The 18,555-nt window shown below is 50.0% G+C and overlaps 1 protein-coding gene across 2 annotated transcripts in view; it reads left to right on the top strand.

Moving 5' to 3' along the window:
• Positions 1 to 11,758: 11,758 nt before the first annotated feature.
• Positions 11,759 to 18,555, top strand: part of Ca-alpha1T (Ca[2+]-channel protein alpha[[1]] subunit T) — a 410,459-nt gene continuing 403,662 nt past the window's right edge. For both annotated transcript variants that reach the window (XM_055069559.2, XM_055069558.2), the window contains exon 1: positions 11,759 to 13,186. In XM_055069559.2, coding sequence (XP_054925534.2) covers positions 12,861 to 13,186 — 326 coding nt within the window. In that variant the 5' untranslated portion in view covers positions 11,759 to 12,860. The remainder of the gene's footprint in view (positions 13,187 to 18,555) is intronic.

Genomic DNA, 18,555 nt, shown 5'->3' with positions numbered 1-18,555 from the left:
CGGCGCGCTTTATTTTAGGTTGGCACCGAAAACGAAGGTCGTTGAGGCTCCCGTGGGATGCTATGGCATTAAAAACGAAACATCACGTGTTAGTGAGTGAGTGAGTGAGTGAGTGAGTGAGTGAGTGAGTGAGTGAGTGAGTGAGTGAGTGAGTGAGTGAGTGAGTGAGTGAGTGAGTGAGTGAACTTTTATCGGGTGCATCAAAACGCGATAAAACGCGTACCCCGCTAATCCGACGTGCACCGGTTAGAACAATGCACAGAGAGCTTGCGGGAATAAATATAATCTCGTTTGCTCAGCCGGCCAGAACAAGTGCGAACTGCGTCGACCTCCCGGCTTTTTTTAAAGCGCTGTTGCAATCGTGCTTTTCTTTCTTTTTTGCCCACTTCGTTTCATATCCCATTGTAGTTTCGAGAAGAGAGCGCTGTGATGTATCGACGCTGTGCTCACTTCTGGCAGAGCGCCGTTAACACGTCGGCCGACACTGCCACCGAGCATATTTCAGCCGTCTCGAAAAGGTCATACCTATATACACGCAGACAGCGTTCCACAGTGTCTTAGCAGGAATGCGCGGCACTTGTGCTGCTGACTGGGGAGTTCTTTCACTTTGACTCGCGCAAAAATGCCGTTCACACTCTTCCGAAAAGGAACGAAGCGATAAACTCGTCCCACTGTGAATCGTTCTTTCAGTCCTTTGCGGTTAATTTACGAGTGCGGCGGCCATTTGCGTGTGACTCGGGGGGGGTCAGAGAAAAAATGTTGTGACTCCACGGTAGATTGACACCGGTGTATAATCGCACCGAGAAAGAGCTCGACGCACCATACGTACACCACATACGCGGTCAGAAAAAAAAAGTGTTTCCTGTTTATGCAAATGATTTATTGTAGGCAGACGACGTATATTCACAGGAACTGAGCAGTTTATTGGAACTTCCTGGGCACGTTCATGGGGTTTGCAAAACATAGTTTCTGGGCGGGAGAGGGTACGTGCAAAAAAAGAAAAAGGAAAAACGTGCGCGAACACACAAGGCACCTTGTGTGTTCCTCGTCAGATAGACACGTTTCACACTGTGCAATAAGAAACAGGAAATCGTGCGCACGTAAACGTCAATGACTGCTATATAATTAAGGCAGAATGACACATCTATGAAACGACACTGCATATAAGTGAAGGGGAAGAGGGGACGAGTAATGTTAGAGAGAATGGAGTAGTACCACTGGAATAGTGACATAAGCAAAATGGATCGAGTACCAATTACTTTTCGGAATAATTTTCTAATAAAGAAAAACAGTTTCCTATTAACGATGTTCCTGTCGTAGTGGTCACATTGCTGGCATGTTTCTCTCATTACTACGCAATATGAAGCAAAGATTAGGAACAAATTAGCAATTTGTTTGCATAACAAGGACTCTTCGTAGATTGAGAATGGCTGGCTTTTAGAAACGAGAAAATCCTGGCTCCCTGAGCGACATGTCGCGTGCTTCAGTGTGTAAGTTATCGTGTTATCGTGTCTAATCTCTACCATGGCCACACGGGGGTGAAATTTATCGTACTTTTATATCAGTTTGTTTATTTCATTTGTTTAAATCTATTTTAGTCAGGCTGCGAACGACTGCTATGGTTTAAACAGGGGAGGCCTTCATTTGTACAAAAGAAAACAGCACGACAAAAAGAAAAGGACGACGAAACATTTGAAAAGAAATTGATAAAGTAAATAACATACACCAGGACATTATATTTCAGCAGAACTTCTTGTGGGGCTAGTTGGTGCGTGTTACTGAAGTACTAAAGCGCCAAACAGACGACACAGGCATGACACAAGAAGCGCTCGTCCGTGTCTCTTCTTGTGTCGTCTGTTTGGCGCTTTAGTACTTCAGTAACATTATATTTAGCAGCCGCGAAAGTGACACTCCAGTTTGCGCGCAAAATAATTAGCATCATACATGCATCCCCGTAATTCACGCAACTCAGAGACAGCTTTAGCATAAAGAAAGTGCCCCGAAGTGCGTTTGTCCTGGCGAAAATCGACGCCAGTGCTCTATCATGAGTGTACATCTAGATTTCCTAATTGTGTGGGACTTTACACATGCTGGGATGGAAAGATCTATCGCTTGCGCTTGAGATTTTAAAACGTCCCTAAACTTTGGGGGGAGAAAAATGTACTCATATTTGCGAATGTTGCGTGCGCGGTTCGACGACCGAACCGAATACGATGCGTAGTTCGATTCGTTATTGGAAAGTCTTGAACAATCACGCGCCTCCAAAGATAAGCGTAGACGAAAGGAAACCGAAAAGGAAAACGGAAGGTGGTGAGCGACGATGGCAGGCAAGCTAGCGTGAATCGCAAAACCCTGCGTCTAAGCTACGATGTCTCACGGGGACGAAGCGGGTCGACTGCTGACGAAAAGAACTGGGGCCCAATTCACAACGCTTTTCGTTCGCAAGTGCTTCTAAACGAGGCCATCGGCTGGCCGTGCTTGCTAATAAAAGCTGCATGCATAATGGGGGCGCATGGAATCTACTCCTTTTCTAAAGCAGGCACTGTCGCAGTCAGCGAGGCGGCAAACGCAAAGAACAGCGCAAAAGCCTCGAGCTCCTCAACCGTCATCTTCTTCATGCATGAGCGGCGTGCTCTGCTTCTCGAAGAATCGACACTATTCTTCGCTACATAAACATTATGTAAATTATATGTTTGCATACTAATGAATGACGTCTGAACTCATCTCACGCCGACTGTCGACGGTAATGCGAACAGCAATCGAACAATGTAGCGACATACCGTATTCCTGAAGTAACGTTTCTTTACCACGCGCAGTGTTAATTCTGGGACTTCGTTGCTTCGGCTCTACGTCACATACTCCGATGCCGTCCGACTCTACTATGTCAGTCGCTTGTGAAGGTCACCCACGCGCATTGAGGTACGACGACGACCGTAGGACACCGACGCAGGGTCGTTGGAATGACGATCGAAGGAATGACATCGTTCGAACGACGAAGGCGCATAACGATGACGGCATGAACTACAATAAGATGTCGATTCCTAAGTTATGGCAACGGTATAGACAATGTCGTGATTACGACGGTATGACGACAACCGCATGTAGAAGCAGGAAAGGCGACGATGGCACGGCACGACCAAGAGGCCGTGACGACGACGCTGTGAGAACGTATGCGTGATAGCGCCTGGGTGACGACGACGGCACGAGAACGGTGGCGTAATCGCGATGGAATGACGACGTCGGGATTACAACGTAATGACGAACAAGGAATGACGTCGATAGGTAGACGAAGTTGGTATGACGATTACGGCACGACGACAGTGAGGGGACGATCCCGAAGGGACGACGATGGTGAAACGGAAGCGTTACGACAATGGACTGACGACTAGGGTGCGACGACGACGGCATGGCGAGATTCAGGTGTCGAAGTTACAACGACGACGGTAGACCGACCACGACGGCACCCCGACGATGGTATAACAACGATTCTGGGACGACGACTGTGCGATGACGACGCAGTGATGACATTGGCACGAGGACGACGGGAGGACGATGAGTGGGTGACGAAAATGGCGTGACAATGACTATCGCAAAACCTGTAAGACGACACTGGCGGGAAGACGACGCACGACGAGAGTCGGAAGACGAAGTTGGAGCGACGGTCATGGCACGACGACTACGACGGCGTTACGACGGCCGTCCCACAACGGAGGCGTGATAGTGAGTGTCTGACGATGATGACATGACAAGGGCGGCGTAATAACGATTGAATGACGATATTGTGATTGCAATACAACGACGAAGAAAGATTGACGTTGATGGAACGACGAAGGCAGCATGACGACGACCGTACGACGACGATGGCGCAATGATGACGGCATGACAAAAGTCGGTTAACAAAGCTGGAACAACGAAGATTGAATGACCAAGACGGCATCGCGACCGCGAGCACATAGGCAGAGGCCCAAGCAGGTAGGCAAGTTGAACCACTAGGTCGAAGTAGAACACGTGACGACAACAGCATGACGAGAGTCTGATCGCGAAGCTGGAATGGCGACGATTGAATGACCACGGCCGCGCCACTATGGCGGATTGACAACGAATGCACGACGTCTGTATGACGACGAAGGCGTGACAACAACGGAATGATGGGTTTCGGATGACAAAACTTGAATGACGGCCATGCAATTACCACGAGACCATGCCTAGTGGCCCGAATTAATAGGCAACTTGGGCCGCTTCCTCGGGGTAGAAGGTGTGACGGCGACGGCATGGCGAGAGTAAGATAACACAAAGATGAAATGACGACAATGAAGCGACCACGACGGCCTCACGACCAATAGCATATACCTTGTGGTCCAAGCCGGCAGACAAGTTGGGCCACAAGTTGGGCGTAAGAGGCTAGATGCATAGCTATATATCGGCTCAAAATGACTGAAGTAGGCAAATAATATTCGCATTGAAATGATATGTTTTATATGAAGTGTAATATGAAGGGCGGCACATACCGAGTGACGTATATCCACTGACCCAAGGTGACGTCAAAGAGGTTGATCGAAGAGCACCAGACACCCAGTGTCGCCCACCCAAGTTGGTCCAACGTTTGGTTCTGAACCTGGCTCCTACCAGCGCCGTAGCCCGGTGCTCTACGCATTTGAACATGGTATACTGACTGACCGAAGTTGGCGGAGAAGAGGTTAGGCCTAGACATATACTGATTGATACAAAAAGACATGCCGCTAACTGGATAAAGTTACCCAAAGAATGTTAGTAGCACTAATATGTTCAGCGTCAAGATTGGCCGGAACCTTTTCTTACTAACAGTCGTAAAGTAAGAGCGTTTTTTGTGACTACGGGCCCTGGTGTTCGCGTACGGGATGTTGTTGAGACAGTTAAGTACAGAGCATCGTCCGCAGCTGGTGCAAGGCAGGATACATTGCGCTCATCAGCCCGAATAAAACGAAAATGCATTCTCGCGCATACGCATGCATATAACAACAGTATATATCTTACAGAGGATACAATGACTGCATCGCATTTCGCACGCAATGCGACGCACTTGGCATAAACGTAGTGTATGGAACAAACAGTAAATGTTGTCGACTGACAATAGAAGTCTCAAAGAACATTCAGAGGAAGCTTTAGCTCGAGAACTCCGATGTAAATACACGGACTGGAGAAATCATTTTTCTCGGTAAGCACTGAACCAAAGGTCATGTGGTGTGTTGCATTTCGAAAAAAAAAGGTAAAGTCTAGTAACCGTAGGAAGCAAATTCTTAATATAGGCCGAAAAATTTTTTTTACATGAAATCTGGGAAACTCCGAAATTGAGAAAGAAAGATAGCCCATGGTGCCACGTTTTCAAACATGTAGCCAAGGAATAAACGTTGACATCACGGTTCTGTTAACAGCAACCTATATTGCATTTAAAAGCGACAATATTGATGTATTACACACAGTGCCGAAATATACCACTAATTTGAGAGTATGACATTTTCAAAACAGTTGTAAATGCCGCAACAATTTCCCATCACCTGGAATCAATTCTGTCCCCTTCAGATGCTTTGACAGGCGCTGCGTATAGAACGTTGATATCTGGTTTTGGTGCAGAGTTATGAATTTGCAAACTACGTGCTTGGTAATTTTATTCTTTAGATTACCAATGATTGGCAATGTAAAAATATCGAAGATCTAACTCAAAGGCTTGCCTTCCTAAGATTACTAGAATTTAAATTCCTCTCTCAAACGCAATAAACTTCATTCAAATAGGCCCAGCGATTGGCCAATAAATCCTTTTGATTTTTGCACGCATTTGAAGATGTATAAGTCGGAGTTGGTCCCGACCTATAACTCCACAACCTCGGCCAGGTGGCGCTACTGCACCTGTTGAGAGCGCCCCCCATCGTCAAAAAGTTTATTTTCGTGGTCGTGTGGCCGCGCCACTAAGTGCTGTCTCACACAACGTTTTCTTCAAAACGTTGGTCTCTCACGGCAGCGCAAGCTCGCGTTGTATGTAGAACGGGTGGTCTCTCTCTCTCTTTCTCTCGTTGCTCGTGGCGTTCGACCTTCATTTCCAAAGGTGGTGTAACACAGATACACGCAGAAACCCAAGTTTCCTTGTAATATAGTACCTGTGGTCGGGTACAACTTTCGAAGGCAGAGGCATTTGCCCCCAGGCACGAGCCTCCACCAATGGGGGCGCACTCCAGGCTGACGTCATGAGCCGGATGGCTGGTGACCCTACCGACGGGGTGACCCTACCCGCGCTTCGACTTGACCCGAGTCGCGTCAATGGGCCTATTGCTTTAGTCGCGGAGGCAATCGGCTGCCGTGCTTCGGTCATCTGGGCGGTGCCTCTCCTGTCTTCTTAAGTTGTACCCGACTATAGACTGTATTGATTAGTATGCCGACCGCCGGACGTCTCCAACGGGGCACGGTGTAACCGCCAGCGATGCCTGGAGACCGCACGGTAGTACTGCCCCGGATGGATGGATGCTATGAGCGTCTTTGGAACGGGGTGGTGGGTAGCGCCCCCAAGCTCTTGGGGCTTGTGCTTGGCAGTGCTGCCCCACTGCCCGGATGGATGGGTGGATGATATAAGCGTCCCCTTCGGAACGGAGTGGTGGGTTGCGCTACCTACCTAAGGGCAACGGCCTCTGAAGGCCACCCGCTGTACCACGGCAACAAGACGTGCAGGTCGTCCACTAGTGCAAATAAGACGTAGTTTATCGTTCTTATTGAAGAAGAATCGCGCACTTATGTGCACAAACGAGAACCGAAGCCGCGGCTTGCGCAAGGGCGCGTCATTCTGAAGCGCTCAGGGAGAGAGAGACCCGCTTGGTGCGCTGCACTATGGGATAGCGGGACCTCCGACGGTGCCTTACGGTGCCTCGCTTACAGTGCCTGCGCTCCGCACACTGTAGTGTATGGTGCTCTTCTATACCTGCGCCAAAATGTCTAAATATTGCCCGTGGAAGATAGCATAGATCTAACCCTTCATCTAAATTACTCTATGAGATGGCCATTTATTTAAATTCGAAAGAGTAAGATGCCTAATTGAATAATTAAAGTAATTACGGTAAAAAGCTTTATAATTTGTTACATTACGGCACGGGCCGCCGTCCGAGCCAGAAGCTGACGTGTGGGCACGCTTTGCGTCTAGTGGGACCGCCATTTCTACGTCGAGTCCATCCAGGCTTGGTGAAAGTCCAACGCGACTATCAACTCCAAGGCTGAAGCTATTTTCAGATGATGATGATGCTGGTAGCGGTTGGGCTGCGGTATCGATGACCTCGCCAACGACAACTTCTGCAGCCGGGGGCTCATTCAGATGCAATGGAGCAGTGGCTTTTGAAGAAGACTCCCAAATCGGGTGTGGCGTTGCAAGCGACGCAACTGAGGCGGATGAAGGCACCTTCGTCGGTGTAACAAGCTCAGATATCACAGGGCCAGGTGTTTTAACCGTGTCGAAAGCTTCGGTGCGATCAGTACTTATGGCAGCAGCCGAAGTGGAGGCGCCACCGGCCACAACATCCGTGTCCCTTGCTGGCTGGGAGGCCAGCGAACATGGCGTGCTGCGATCGGCCACGTCCTCAACAGCACGCTCCTCCCTTTACGCCGAACGAGGCAAGCGACCATGGAGTGTTTTGAATGCCCGAGCTGCATGCTTCTTCTCTGTCATTTGCCGACGCTCGTTGATGCGGTGAGTTCATTTCCTTTCCCTTTGTCCTCTGGTAGCTTCAAAACTAGTCAAGGAGGGAAGGTGTTGAAGGTCCGAAGTCAGCGCCCCTCGATGATTCGAGTGCACTGTGGCAGCGCGAAGGAAGAGTCGTTGTCCGATAAAGTGACGCTTTATTCAAACACGTCTGTCCGTCTGTCCATCCGCGTCTGTCCAAGTCCAAGCCCGAACCTCCGCTCCAGCTGGCGCTGTCTACCCTTTTGTTCCGAGCGAGGGTGCAGATCTAGTGCCTTTTCTACGGCGCAGCCACTAATTCGTTTTCTCTCCACGCGTGAGTGTTTCCCGCGTCCCCTCTTCGCGGAACCCACGTGCGTGCTTCGTTTCCGGTTATTGGCCGACACGATAGCGTGCGCACTCGTCCTGCGCTTTGCTGTAGCCGCCTAAACTGGGCCACAAAACAACAGCAAGGTCAACTCCTTAACCTCAAACCGACTCAGTGTCAATGCGATCTCTCTGGTTACGGCGCCACGCACCGTCGTGACCGTATCTGGCGCCGGCGGTAAGGGGGGAAAGGCACCAGCAGTAGCGTCCGAGTAGGAACGCCGCACAGGGCACACGGCTGTAGAGTGACCATCCCCGCAACGCCGACAAGGACGGTCACATCCGTCGCTTTCGTGGACATGGATTCCACAACGGCCACAGAACGCTGCGGTGCACTGTGCACGGTAGTGGTCGCTAGAGCCGCACCAACGACACACGCGTGGCAAGCCACGGTAGTCAAACGTCGTACCATGACCAGAGACTCGCAGATAATTGAGGAGTGGGGTTGTCATTTCTATCCGGACGAACCGGGTGCCCGTGAGCACGCCACGTCGTCCACTCATAAGACCAGCGTTGAAAGACAGAACGTTGCCGTATGGTGATAGTGCCTGGACAAGGACTTCGTTCGGAGCGAAGGACGGCAAGTATAGGCAGGTTACGTTGGGGACCTGCGGGCCAATGGGAATGACAGGACAACGCTCGCCACCGCTGACAAGGCAGCCATCATCGATGATTAGAGACATAGAAGCCACGCTCTTGACGGCGACTTCGAAGTTGAAGCCTCCCATGTGCCGAACGCAATAGACCTCAGGGAGGCCAACTATTGAGGCCGTCGCGTCGACGACGGTCTCGGGACCATTCCCCGCAGGGACAACAACATCGAAGACTTGGGAATTCGAAAGAGTCCACGACGCTGTAGGTGCCATCCTGTGAGAGGTGGACGTCGCCGACAACACTCAGGGACGTAAGCACAAACATGCATAATGATCTGGAGGAAAAGAGATGGACGAGTACAGCGACTGCCAGCTTTCTATGTTTGTTATCTGACAAAATCCGGCCATCACTATTGCTCTGGCTTTCTCCGCGATTTCTGACAACACAATTTTAAACATATCAAGGAAAGAGATTCGTTTCAAGTATCGACGAAACGTTGCCTTGGCAACATATGTCTTTTAACGTATCTTTGCACCCAGGAACAGCTTGCAGCTACGTCGATTTTTTTTACGCGAATATTCATTTCGCGCCGGCACCGTTTTCTTTTTTTTTCCTCCGTCATAGTTTTCGTTACGCACAAGATAGAGTGACAGAGCGAGACAGTGGGGTAGTTCAATCAGATGCAAGTTTCCAATTTACTGCGCTGCACGTAAGGGGGGGAAATGGATGCGAGGGGGGTGGGAGAGAGAGGTTAGAAATAAGGGAGCAGGAGGAGAAAAATGCACACAGGAAAATGAGAAAGAAAGTGCTATTAGCAGATTCCCGTGGACCGCAAAAAGATCAATCATGCTGCGCAACCTTCTGATTGGAAGATGCTGTGTCAGGCTTCAGACGGCGTACATTGTCAGTGAAACGCCCCACCCCCACCTCCTTGTGGCGCGGAAGACACCTTAAAATACCTTGTGTGTGAATGTACCTCATACGAACATGAGAGGCTTGTCGTTTGAACAGACTTAGGGCACTTAGATGATCGACCTTTTAGGAAAGAGAAGATCTCGTAACCGCCTCCTCATGTGTGTGGCGATGCGATAACTCACAAAAGCTCTGTTACTCTTTTGAGAAGCGCCAGATCGTATGACCGCTTGGGATGAACTGAAGCGTGGACGCTTCAGCGCGAGTGTCTCCCTGCAAAGTGCGAACTTCTCTCCCTCTTCTTATCTTTGGCCCCACTTCCGCAGTGCAGAGTAGCCGACCGGGGCCGATCTGGTTAACCCCCGGCTTTTCACTTATGACTTCCCTCTCTAGCTCAATCTCATTTTCTGTCCCTTTGCATGGTTGCGAGTAACGAAAAAAAAATCGAGCCCCTCAAATTTTATTGTAATTCTCGTCTATGATGAAGGATTCTCTCTGCCGACAAAGGTATCGGGCGTCCAACTTGTTGAGCCCAGCGGCAAGGGATCGATTATGCACCACCACACTGCGGCCGCCGGCACGGAATGAGATGTTCCTGAGACATTACTCTTCGCCGCAGTGCTCGCAGGCTCCGGTGTTGGCCATCGCTACGCGGAAGGCGTTAGCATTAGCGGAAGGCATATCATCATCAGGATTGGTTCCAGCGTCGTCGTCGCCCCTCTGCACCCACGCGAACGCGTTCGTGTAAGAGCTCCCGCATTAGTCGGCGTCATTAATTAATTAATTAAGAAACACAAAGACGTGACCAATATCACAACGAAGCTGTTGAGGGCTAGTTCCCTAAGGATCACGTCCGTGTGTAACACAAAACTCCCCATACGTGGGTCGATCCCGAAGATAGTGCAAGGCCGGGCCGACCCGCGGCGGTGCTACAGTTTGTCATGAAGGGGCAACATACACAGCCTCGCTGGTCATCTTTCTTCACAGAGTGGAAGGGCACTGAGTTTTTCTTGCAGCATCTGTTTTTGAAAGCGAGGTCAATGAAAATTTGTCTTCATCTTGGGCTAATCGGAGCTTTGTCCGTACGTTGATCACCGATAATACCCGAAGGAGGTGGTATCCACTTAGCAGAGGAAACAACTGGACAACAGCACCCGTTTGCATACATAAAAAAAAAGGCACGCGGGAACTCCTCTGGGGGTTGTGTAAGTGTGCGTAAGTATTGTGCGTGCCACTTGCTCATCTCCCCGCAGCTCTGCGTCATTATCTATGTTATGAAACCTGATTTGACCAGCATAAGCCTTAATCAACCCTCATCGGTTTATTATCAGCCTTATCGAACATAATTCGACCCTTATTAACGCTAATCGGTCCTTTAAATCTGAATGTCCAGCGAAGCTGTTGCATAACCACCACTGCAATTGCTGAGGAGGGTATCCAATGCTTTATCGATGGTTGGGATGTTTTGAGCTTTTCCTGTATTAGAACGTATGCTGTTTTGTGTGTTGTATGGGTGATTTCAATGAATATAGGCACTTCTCACAGCTGTGTCTTACCAGTACTCACGTACGGGGCAGAAACCTGGAGGCTTACGAAAAGGGTTCTACTTAAATTGAGGACGACGCAACAAGCTACGGAAAGAAGAATGATAGGTGTAACATTAAGGGATAAGAAAAGAGCAGATTGGGTGAGGGAACAAACGCGCGTTAATGACATCTTAGTTGAAATCAAGAAAAAGAAATGGGCATTGGCAGGACATGTAATGAGGAGGGAAGATCCCCGATGGTCATTAAGGGTTACGGACTGGATTCCGAGGGAAGGGAAGCGTAGCAGGGGGCGACAGAAAGTTAGGTGGGCAAATGAGATTAGGAAGTTTGGAGGGCCAAGATGGCCACAATTAGTACATGACCGGGGCAGTTGGAGAAGTATGGGAGAGGCCTTTGCCCTGCAGTGGGCGTAACCAGGCTTATGATGATGATGATTATGATGATGATGATGCTGATGATGCACTTCTCGCTTCACTTTGCTGAGCGCTTGTAGCATCTGTTTTACGTGGTATGAGCCATTGCTTACGGAGGTATGAGGCATTGTTTTGGGGGGTTTGAGCCATTTCATTACTAGAACGAACGGACAAAATTCTCGTTGGGTAAGCATAAAAATGCTTACGCATTGAAAAAGAAATCTCCTACACTATAATTGCTCACAAGAGCTAATTCGAGTCAGTCCTGACGCTGGACGCATTCCACCCGGAGTCAACCGACCAATAACAAAGAGAGGATGCGGGTCCAGGGACTGATTTCTCGTCACGCACAATGAGTGAGTGAGAAAACTGCATTTCGAATCAGAACGATTCGCGTCCGGCGAGTTAGTGGGCTGGGGCACCCGCCGAAGTTACGGCCAAGAGTTCTTGCCTTCCGCCGGCTTCCTTGGCCCCCGCTGGACTGCCCAGAGTTGGTCTTCCAAGTTCGAGCTGAGCTGCGCGGCCTGCCATCGCGTGCGGAGGCTGTCGATGGCGGCTTCGCTATCATTGTCCTGTATTAGTCCCTGAGCATTCCCATAGCATGTGTTCTAGCGTGGATCCGGAGCCACACACTTTGCATCTATCTGTTGTGTATATATGTCTGGATAAATAGCGTCTGTTCAATGTCATTTCGCGTATTCTTTTTTTTTTTTTTGCCCTTTTTAGCAGTAGCCAGCCGCATGGTGCTAGCGAGTCTATGTCGAAACCGACGCCATCAAAAAAAAAAAAAAAGAAAGAAGGAAAGGGCGCCTCTCTTCAGACAGGTGCGACCGGCGACCGTAACGCGCTAGGGAAAACGCCTAGGGAGAACGTCGGCGCGCTTTTCGCCGCCCGCAACCGCCAGTCCCCGGCCCCGCGACCAGCGCGCCGCGCGGGCTCCGAGCGGCGTTCGCGCGAACTAGCGCGGCGCTGACGGTGGCTCCAGTCGATGCTGGGACTCCGGGAGAAGGCGAGTGTCCTCGCGCCGGCAGCGAGCCTCCCCGAGCAGTCGCCGCGGAAGTCCCCACCCCCGCGTCGGCCGTCTTCGCCGCCGTGATCAGTGGTCAACGTCGGCACAGTTCAGACGAGGAGGAGGAGGAGGTCGTCACGGACCGCGGGGCGGTGGGGGCGCGCCGCGCCGTCGCCCTCCCTCCGGGTGGTGGTGACGGTGGGGGAACAAGTCGTCGCGGGCTCTCTGCGTCGTGTCCTGGTCGACGTGGTGTGTGATGGCCGTGGGCCCGTCGAAGTCGTCGTCGGATCGTCATCGGCGGGACGCCGGACGCCGCCTCTTGCGTGATGCGCGCCGATGAGACTCACGATGACGTCCCACCGCGGGGTGCTGCTCGTTCAGAGCCCGACTCGTCGTCGGCGTCGTCGGAGACGTCGGCGTCCGCCGTGTCGACTTCGTCGGCGGAGGAAGAAGACGAAGCCGCCGCCGCCGCCGTGATCTCGTCGCCGTCTTCGACCCCGTCGTCGTCGTCCTCTTGTTCGGCCAGCCCCGGCGCCGACGGCGTCCGAGGCGAAGAGGACCTGCCGTACCCGGGATTTGTGCCCGTCGCGCTATACTACTTCCACCAGGACAAGCCGCCCCGGTCCTGGTGCCTGCGACTGGTCACCAACCCATATCCTTGGCTGCCGATTACTGCCTGTCTGCTTTGTCGCCTTTTTTGGGTTCGACGCCACCTTCTTCTTGCCCGTGCCTCTCCCTCGCCTTCCCCCACCTCTCTCTTACCTGGTCGACGTCGAACGTGCTGGCTCCCCCCCGTCAGGCCGCTCTCCCATACGCCGGCCCCGTTGCAGTGCTCGCCGATCAATGAGTTTGCCCCGTGTCCGTGGTCCTGCCCGTACTAACAGGTGGCGGTGCGATACCCCTTGTTCGGAGCTGTTATCCGGCGGCTCTGTTACCGTGCACACTGAAGGACATGTCTGTGTTTGCCCGCGGTTTCATCGGACCTCCCCTTCCGCAAACCTTGAGCCAACCCGAGGTCTGCTATATATGAGCATCTAAAGTTTGTGGAGGCTGCTTCAAAACGTGTACAGTATTTAGTAGCGTGATGGCTCAACGCGTATTTCAGACGCGATTTCGCTACAGTTGTCGCGGCTGTAGTTTCGATGTCGGCGCGAAGATTTCAGGCTTGAAAATGAGAGTGAAAGAGTGCACGTCGGGAGCGTTGATATATATTTTTATTTACTGTTTTATTCTCTGCCGAAGCAAAATCGAAATCGCTGCACGAGTAACGCGATGTTGCCGGAGCAGTTTGCTGGCGAATCTTTAGGCACACGCCACTCCCGCTGTTATTAAGATTCAGGAGCGTTCGTTTCGCTTTTTTTATTTCTGCGAGGAACATGGAACTCTTCTTGTTTGCCCCGTAGCGACAGACGTGTAGAGATAGCCGTTTCGAGGTTCATCTGAGAGCGGTGTGGATTTGTTTACTGTCGTCTGCTAGGGCACCCAAAGCCGATGTGGCGCGAGGAATTCCTTTCGCGACGATTCCATTCCATCCTTATCTTCCAACGTTCACGACCGGCAGTCCGCGCTCGTCTGATAACGTAGGCGGAGCGGCGCTCGCGCCAGTGACGAAGCAAGAAAAAAACAAAAGAAAGAAAGAGGAGAAAGGAATACCGTTGGAACGGAATCGCTGCATTACCTCGACGTGCGCTGCAGCTTTACGCGTTTGCCACGTAGCCCTGACTCCTCCTGGCGATGATGCGGCTGCTGTGCACTTTGCGGCCTGCACGCCTTCTTGTGGTGCAAGCCCGGTGGGGAGGAGGGCAAAACGATCGCGCCACCTGTCGGTAGGCAAAGGTAGTGCGTTGTGGCGTTTTCTGCGGAACGAGGACGGGCCAGTAATGGTCGTCTACGATTATTTGACACCCACGGCGACTCGAGTGTCCCTCTCTCTTGAACGTGCTGCGAACACTCGCTGTTTCTTTCTCCTGCGCCTTTTAGTGCAAGGAAGCGTAAAAAAAAAAAAAAAAGTGACCCAGCCGACTTGCATTTCTCGGGTCGCTCTCGCGCACGTGTGCTTTGTGTGGCGCGATTAAGAGCAGACGGAAAACATCTGTTGCCGTCCGTCGCGATGTGTAAGGAGCACTGCGGGTAGTGCAGTCAGAGGCGGGAGTGTTTCCGTTGTAAAGAGCGCTTCAAGGGAACGCTTAGCGTGAAAATTCTTTAATTCCTTTTTTTTAAAATGTATTGTGTGTCGGTTCAGCTAGTCGACGCCTCGATTTCCACTCGTATGAGTGTTAAACTTGTGCGCGAGATGTGCTGCTAGTAGATTGAGAGGTCCGAATTTCTTTTTTTTTTTTTTTTTTGACGTACATTTTTCGCCTACTATTTTGTCTCGCGCTGACGCACGAACCGCTTACCGGTAAATTTTCAGAAGTTTAATCGTTCGCGGCCGACGGGAATGCACCGGCCGGCGGGCGCAAAATCGAAATGTCCGCGCAGCTTCAACGGAACGGAATGTATTTCTCTTCGTATTTCATCGCGTCGTACCACATCTCACATCGCGCTTCCTGTAATACAACCGCTTATCTTATCTAGTGTCGTACTTCGTACCATATCTACGATCTCTCGTCATTTGGATGAACATATCATCTCATATACAGTGCCTTCAAAGTTGAGACTCTCAGCATAATTTCAATATGGAGGCCAAGCTAGCTAGGCAAGTGCGCTGCTTGCGAGGATACACATTCGCTTTGGCTGGCGCAATTTTCGCGGCACAGCAGGGTCAGTAAAGCTATTATTTGCAAATATGTTTAAATTACCAGGTTGGTTTCTTTTTATTTTCGATTTCTCGCGATTGTGGTGTACGTTTATGTTAGGTACGTGAAGACAATCGTATTCGAAGACAACTGCATTGTGTAGCATAGTTCCGGGGCTCTTTCGTTCCCAGATATTTCATCATGAAATTCGCAGGCGAGAGCCGAGACACAACAAACGAACCCCCACAAGTGATGTAGCTGACTGTGTAGCACGCTGTTGTAGTCTAGAAGCCAGCCGGCGCGGATAACCTCTACGCTCCTCCTCTCGGCTGGCAAAAACAACAAAAAATCGCTTCCCTCTTTTTCAAAAGCGGTGAGCTGCATCACCTGAGGGGGGTAAGTCTTTGCGCAGTGACACCCGAGCTTCAGTGCGAAATTGGCGTTCTGAATGTCGAACTTAGCCATACCTCGGAGTGCAACACGTTATTTGAAAAAAAAAAAAAAAAAATGGGAGTTGTGTTCGATTAAGTGTGTCCTTAAGCTTCAAGTATAAACGTATAGGTGTAGTTGCGAAATTAGGAAAAGTAATAAATTTCTTTTTATATATTTCTGTATTTGTTGACCCTACTTGTTCGAGAAGCTTGTGTACGCATTGACCGCCTGCGCACGATGCCTTTGCGTAAATAGCAAAGTCCTTTTGATTGAAAACTTCCGATAGTTTGTTCGCATCCGAATGGACGACTCTTGGGAGTGTTCGAATGATCGCCGTTATGCTTCGCGAAGTGCGACTCCCCGAGCGACTTAGCCTGCTCCACTACGCAAGGTCTCATATATTATCTCAACGCACGAGCCCGCTAGGTTTAAATTTATCGTTTACCTTTGCTTCTGTTTTGTACTTGATAGTGCGTAATTGACGCTCTCGAATCTTCTGAAAAAATATTCGTGCTAACGAATCTCGTTTCCTTTACTTACTCTCAATGTCTTTCGGCGTTGCAGAGACGCTGATAGTGTGTTTTCGATTCGAAGACCGAATCGAATAAAAGCATTCTATTTGATGCGTTATCGAAATGTTTCGAATATTCGCACGACCCCCTACGTCGAAGGGCTCGCGAGAGAGAGAGAGAGAAAAAAAACAGGCGTCGTTCGAAGTCTCCCATCATCCGCGAAACGCACGGCGCCTTTGGCTTTCCCGAAATAACGGAGGGGGGGGGGGGGGTAGGTCGCGGGGGGGCGATGCAGTCCTCGACGCCATGTGGCTGGCCTGGTCTTGACATTTTCTTGCGGCATATACGCGCGAGCGGTGATTCACTGTCGTGTCCTCTAGAACCGGCAGCAGATATTAAGGAACGCTTTTGAGCGGCCTGGTTGTCATTTTATGACCAGAGAGAGAAGAGAGGGCAAAAGGCAGGGAGGTTAACCAGAGGGGAAGATCCGGTTCGCTACCCTTAGCTGGGGCTCTCCCCAGCTTAGGGAAGCAAGCCGGATCTTGCAAGCGTAGGGTAGCAAACCGGAGGGTAGCTGGAGGTAAAGTTACAGGAAAGTAGAGAGATAAAGAGAGAGAGAGAAGGACAGGGGGGGGCGCAGATTCACAGTCACAGGGGAGGCGACTGTGACGACAGTAGAGACAGAACCGACACGGACAGGCGTTTGCCCCGTGGTTTGTCTTGCCGATAGCGTAGACTCGCTTGCGCGTCAAGTTTATCATCCGTTCAGAGGTTTATCGGCCTAAACTCCGCGTAGGGACCGAAGCCTAGGTGCCGTATTTTCTCTCTGTGCTTTAGTATACAGACAAAGTAATGCAAAGTAACAAAGGGAGGAAGGGCCGTCAGGGTAGTTTAGTGGCTATAGCGCATGCGCTGGCTATGCTGGAGGTTCCCAGTTCGACCCGAGCAGCAGGGGTGGCCGCATTTCGATGGGTGCGAAATGCAAAATGCGCTAGCGTCTGCCTATAGCTCTAAACGCACGCTCAAGAATGCCAAGTTGTCGAAATTAATGCGGAGGCCTTCCGTTACGGCGTACCTCGTCATCAGACCGCTTCTTTTTTTTTTTTTTTTTGCACGTAATACCCCGGAATTGAATGCCATTGTTATTAAGAAAGCGGGGAAGAAGAGGCACGCAGGTTAAATGACCTTCGTCCGGTTTGCTACCCTGCACGTTGCCATGGTAGCGGGAGAGTGAGTGAGAGCAGACGAGAACTTAGTTAATGTAATTTTTTTCTTTCCTCGAGAACTCCTTTGGAATATACGTGGGAGCGGAAGAATCATTTTGCTTGGCATGCACGGTTGCACTAAATTTGATGAAAGCCGTGCGTAAAAAAGAAACATTAGTGTCTAACGACTGTGGGAAGCAAATTTGTAATTTTTGTTGATCGATTTTCTACAGGAGTTGGTAAACATTGCAAAACTAACAAAAATAAAAATAAATGTGGCGCGTCAACCCGACAATTCTGTAACTCCGCAGTGAAAACAAAATGAATATTACAGTTTCTGAAAGGGCTGTTATTCAGATATTTGATACGTTCATGGTCGATGTAATGTGTAACGCTTTGAAATACACCACTAATTTGGGAAAGCGCTTTTTTTTTCTTCAAAAATCTCGTAAATGTTGTAACAATTCTAAGTAAGTCATACATGACATTGGTCGACCGCGTCGGAAACTCTTACAGCTTGTATTTTATAAAACGGCGATAGCTGTTTTTGGTGCTGATGCGCAGATCTGTAAACCTATGGCTTCGATATTTTTTTTATTATTTTACCGACTTTCGACAGTTCTTGTAAAGATTAGACGCGAAATAAATGTTCTGCTTCCTGCAGTCAGTGGAATTCAGCTCACAAATTCCGTTCACGTTGATTTGACAGTTATCTCTCGGGAACGTTTCTACGTTTGGCGAGTATTTGAATGGGGAAATTCAAATTTTTAGCCCCGAATTAAGGCCATCTGCTAAGACGAAGTCGCGTGGGACGCCTTATTTTAGAGGCCGCCTGCACGCAACAAACGAATTAAGAATGACTGACAATCTTGCGGCGCATTCAGGCAAAGCGTTCGAGCTTGTATTATGTCAGTATACCGACACTGGTACGCTTTAAGCTTCGTGTTTAGCTCAGCGTTTCGTGCGCCCCGAAATTATGGCAATCAAACTGACACGATATCGTGTCGTTACATATTCTCCACACAGAAAGGCTTATTTATGCACCCAGAGACATTTCGTCGGAACGAGGAACCAGAGATTGAGCTATAGACGCGGAATACTTAGACACACTTCATTCAGCGAATAACTATAGTA

This window comes from Dermacentor andersoni, chromosome 8 (genome assembly GCF_023375885.2).
Source record: "Dermacentor andersoni chromosome 8, qqDerAnde1_hic_scaffold, whole genome shotgun sequence".
In the NCBI taxonomy this organism is placed as follows: Eukaryota; Metazoa; Arthropoda; class Arachnida; order Ixodida; family Ixodidae; genus Dermacentor; species Dermacentor andersoni.
This window is presented reverse-complemented; position numbering and strand designations above follow the sequence as displayed.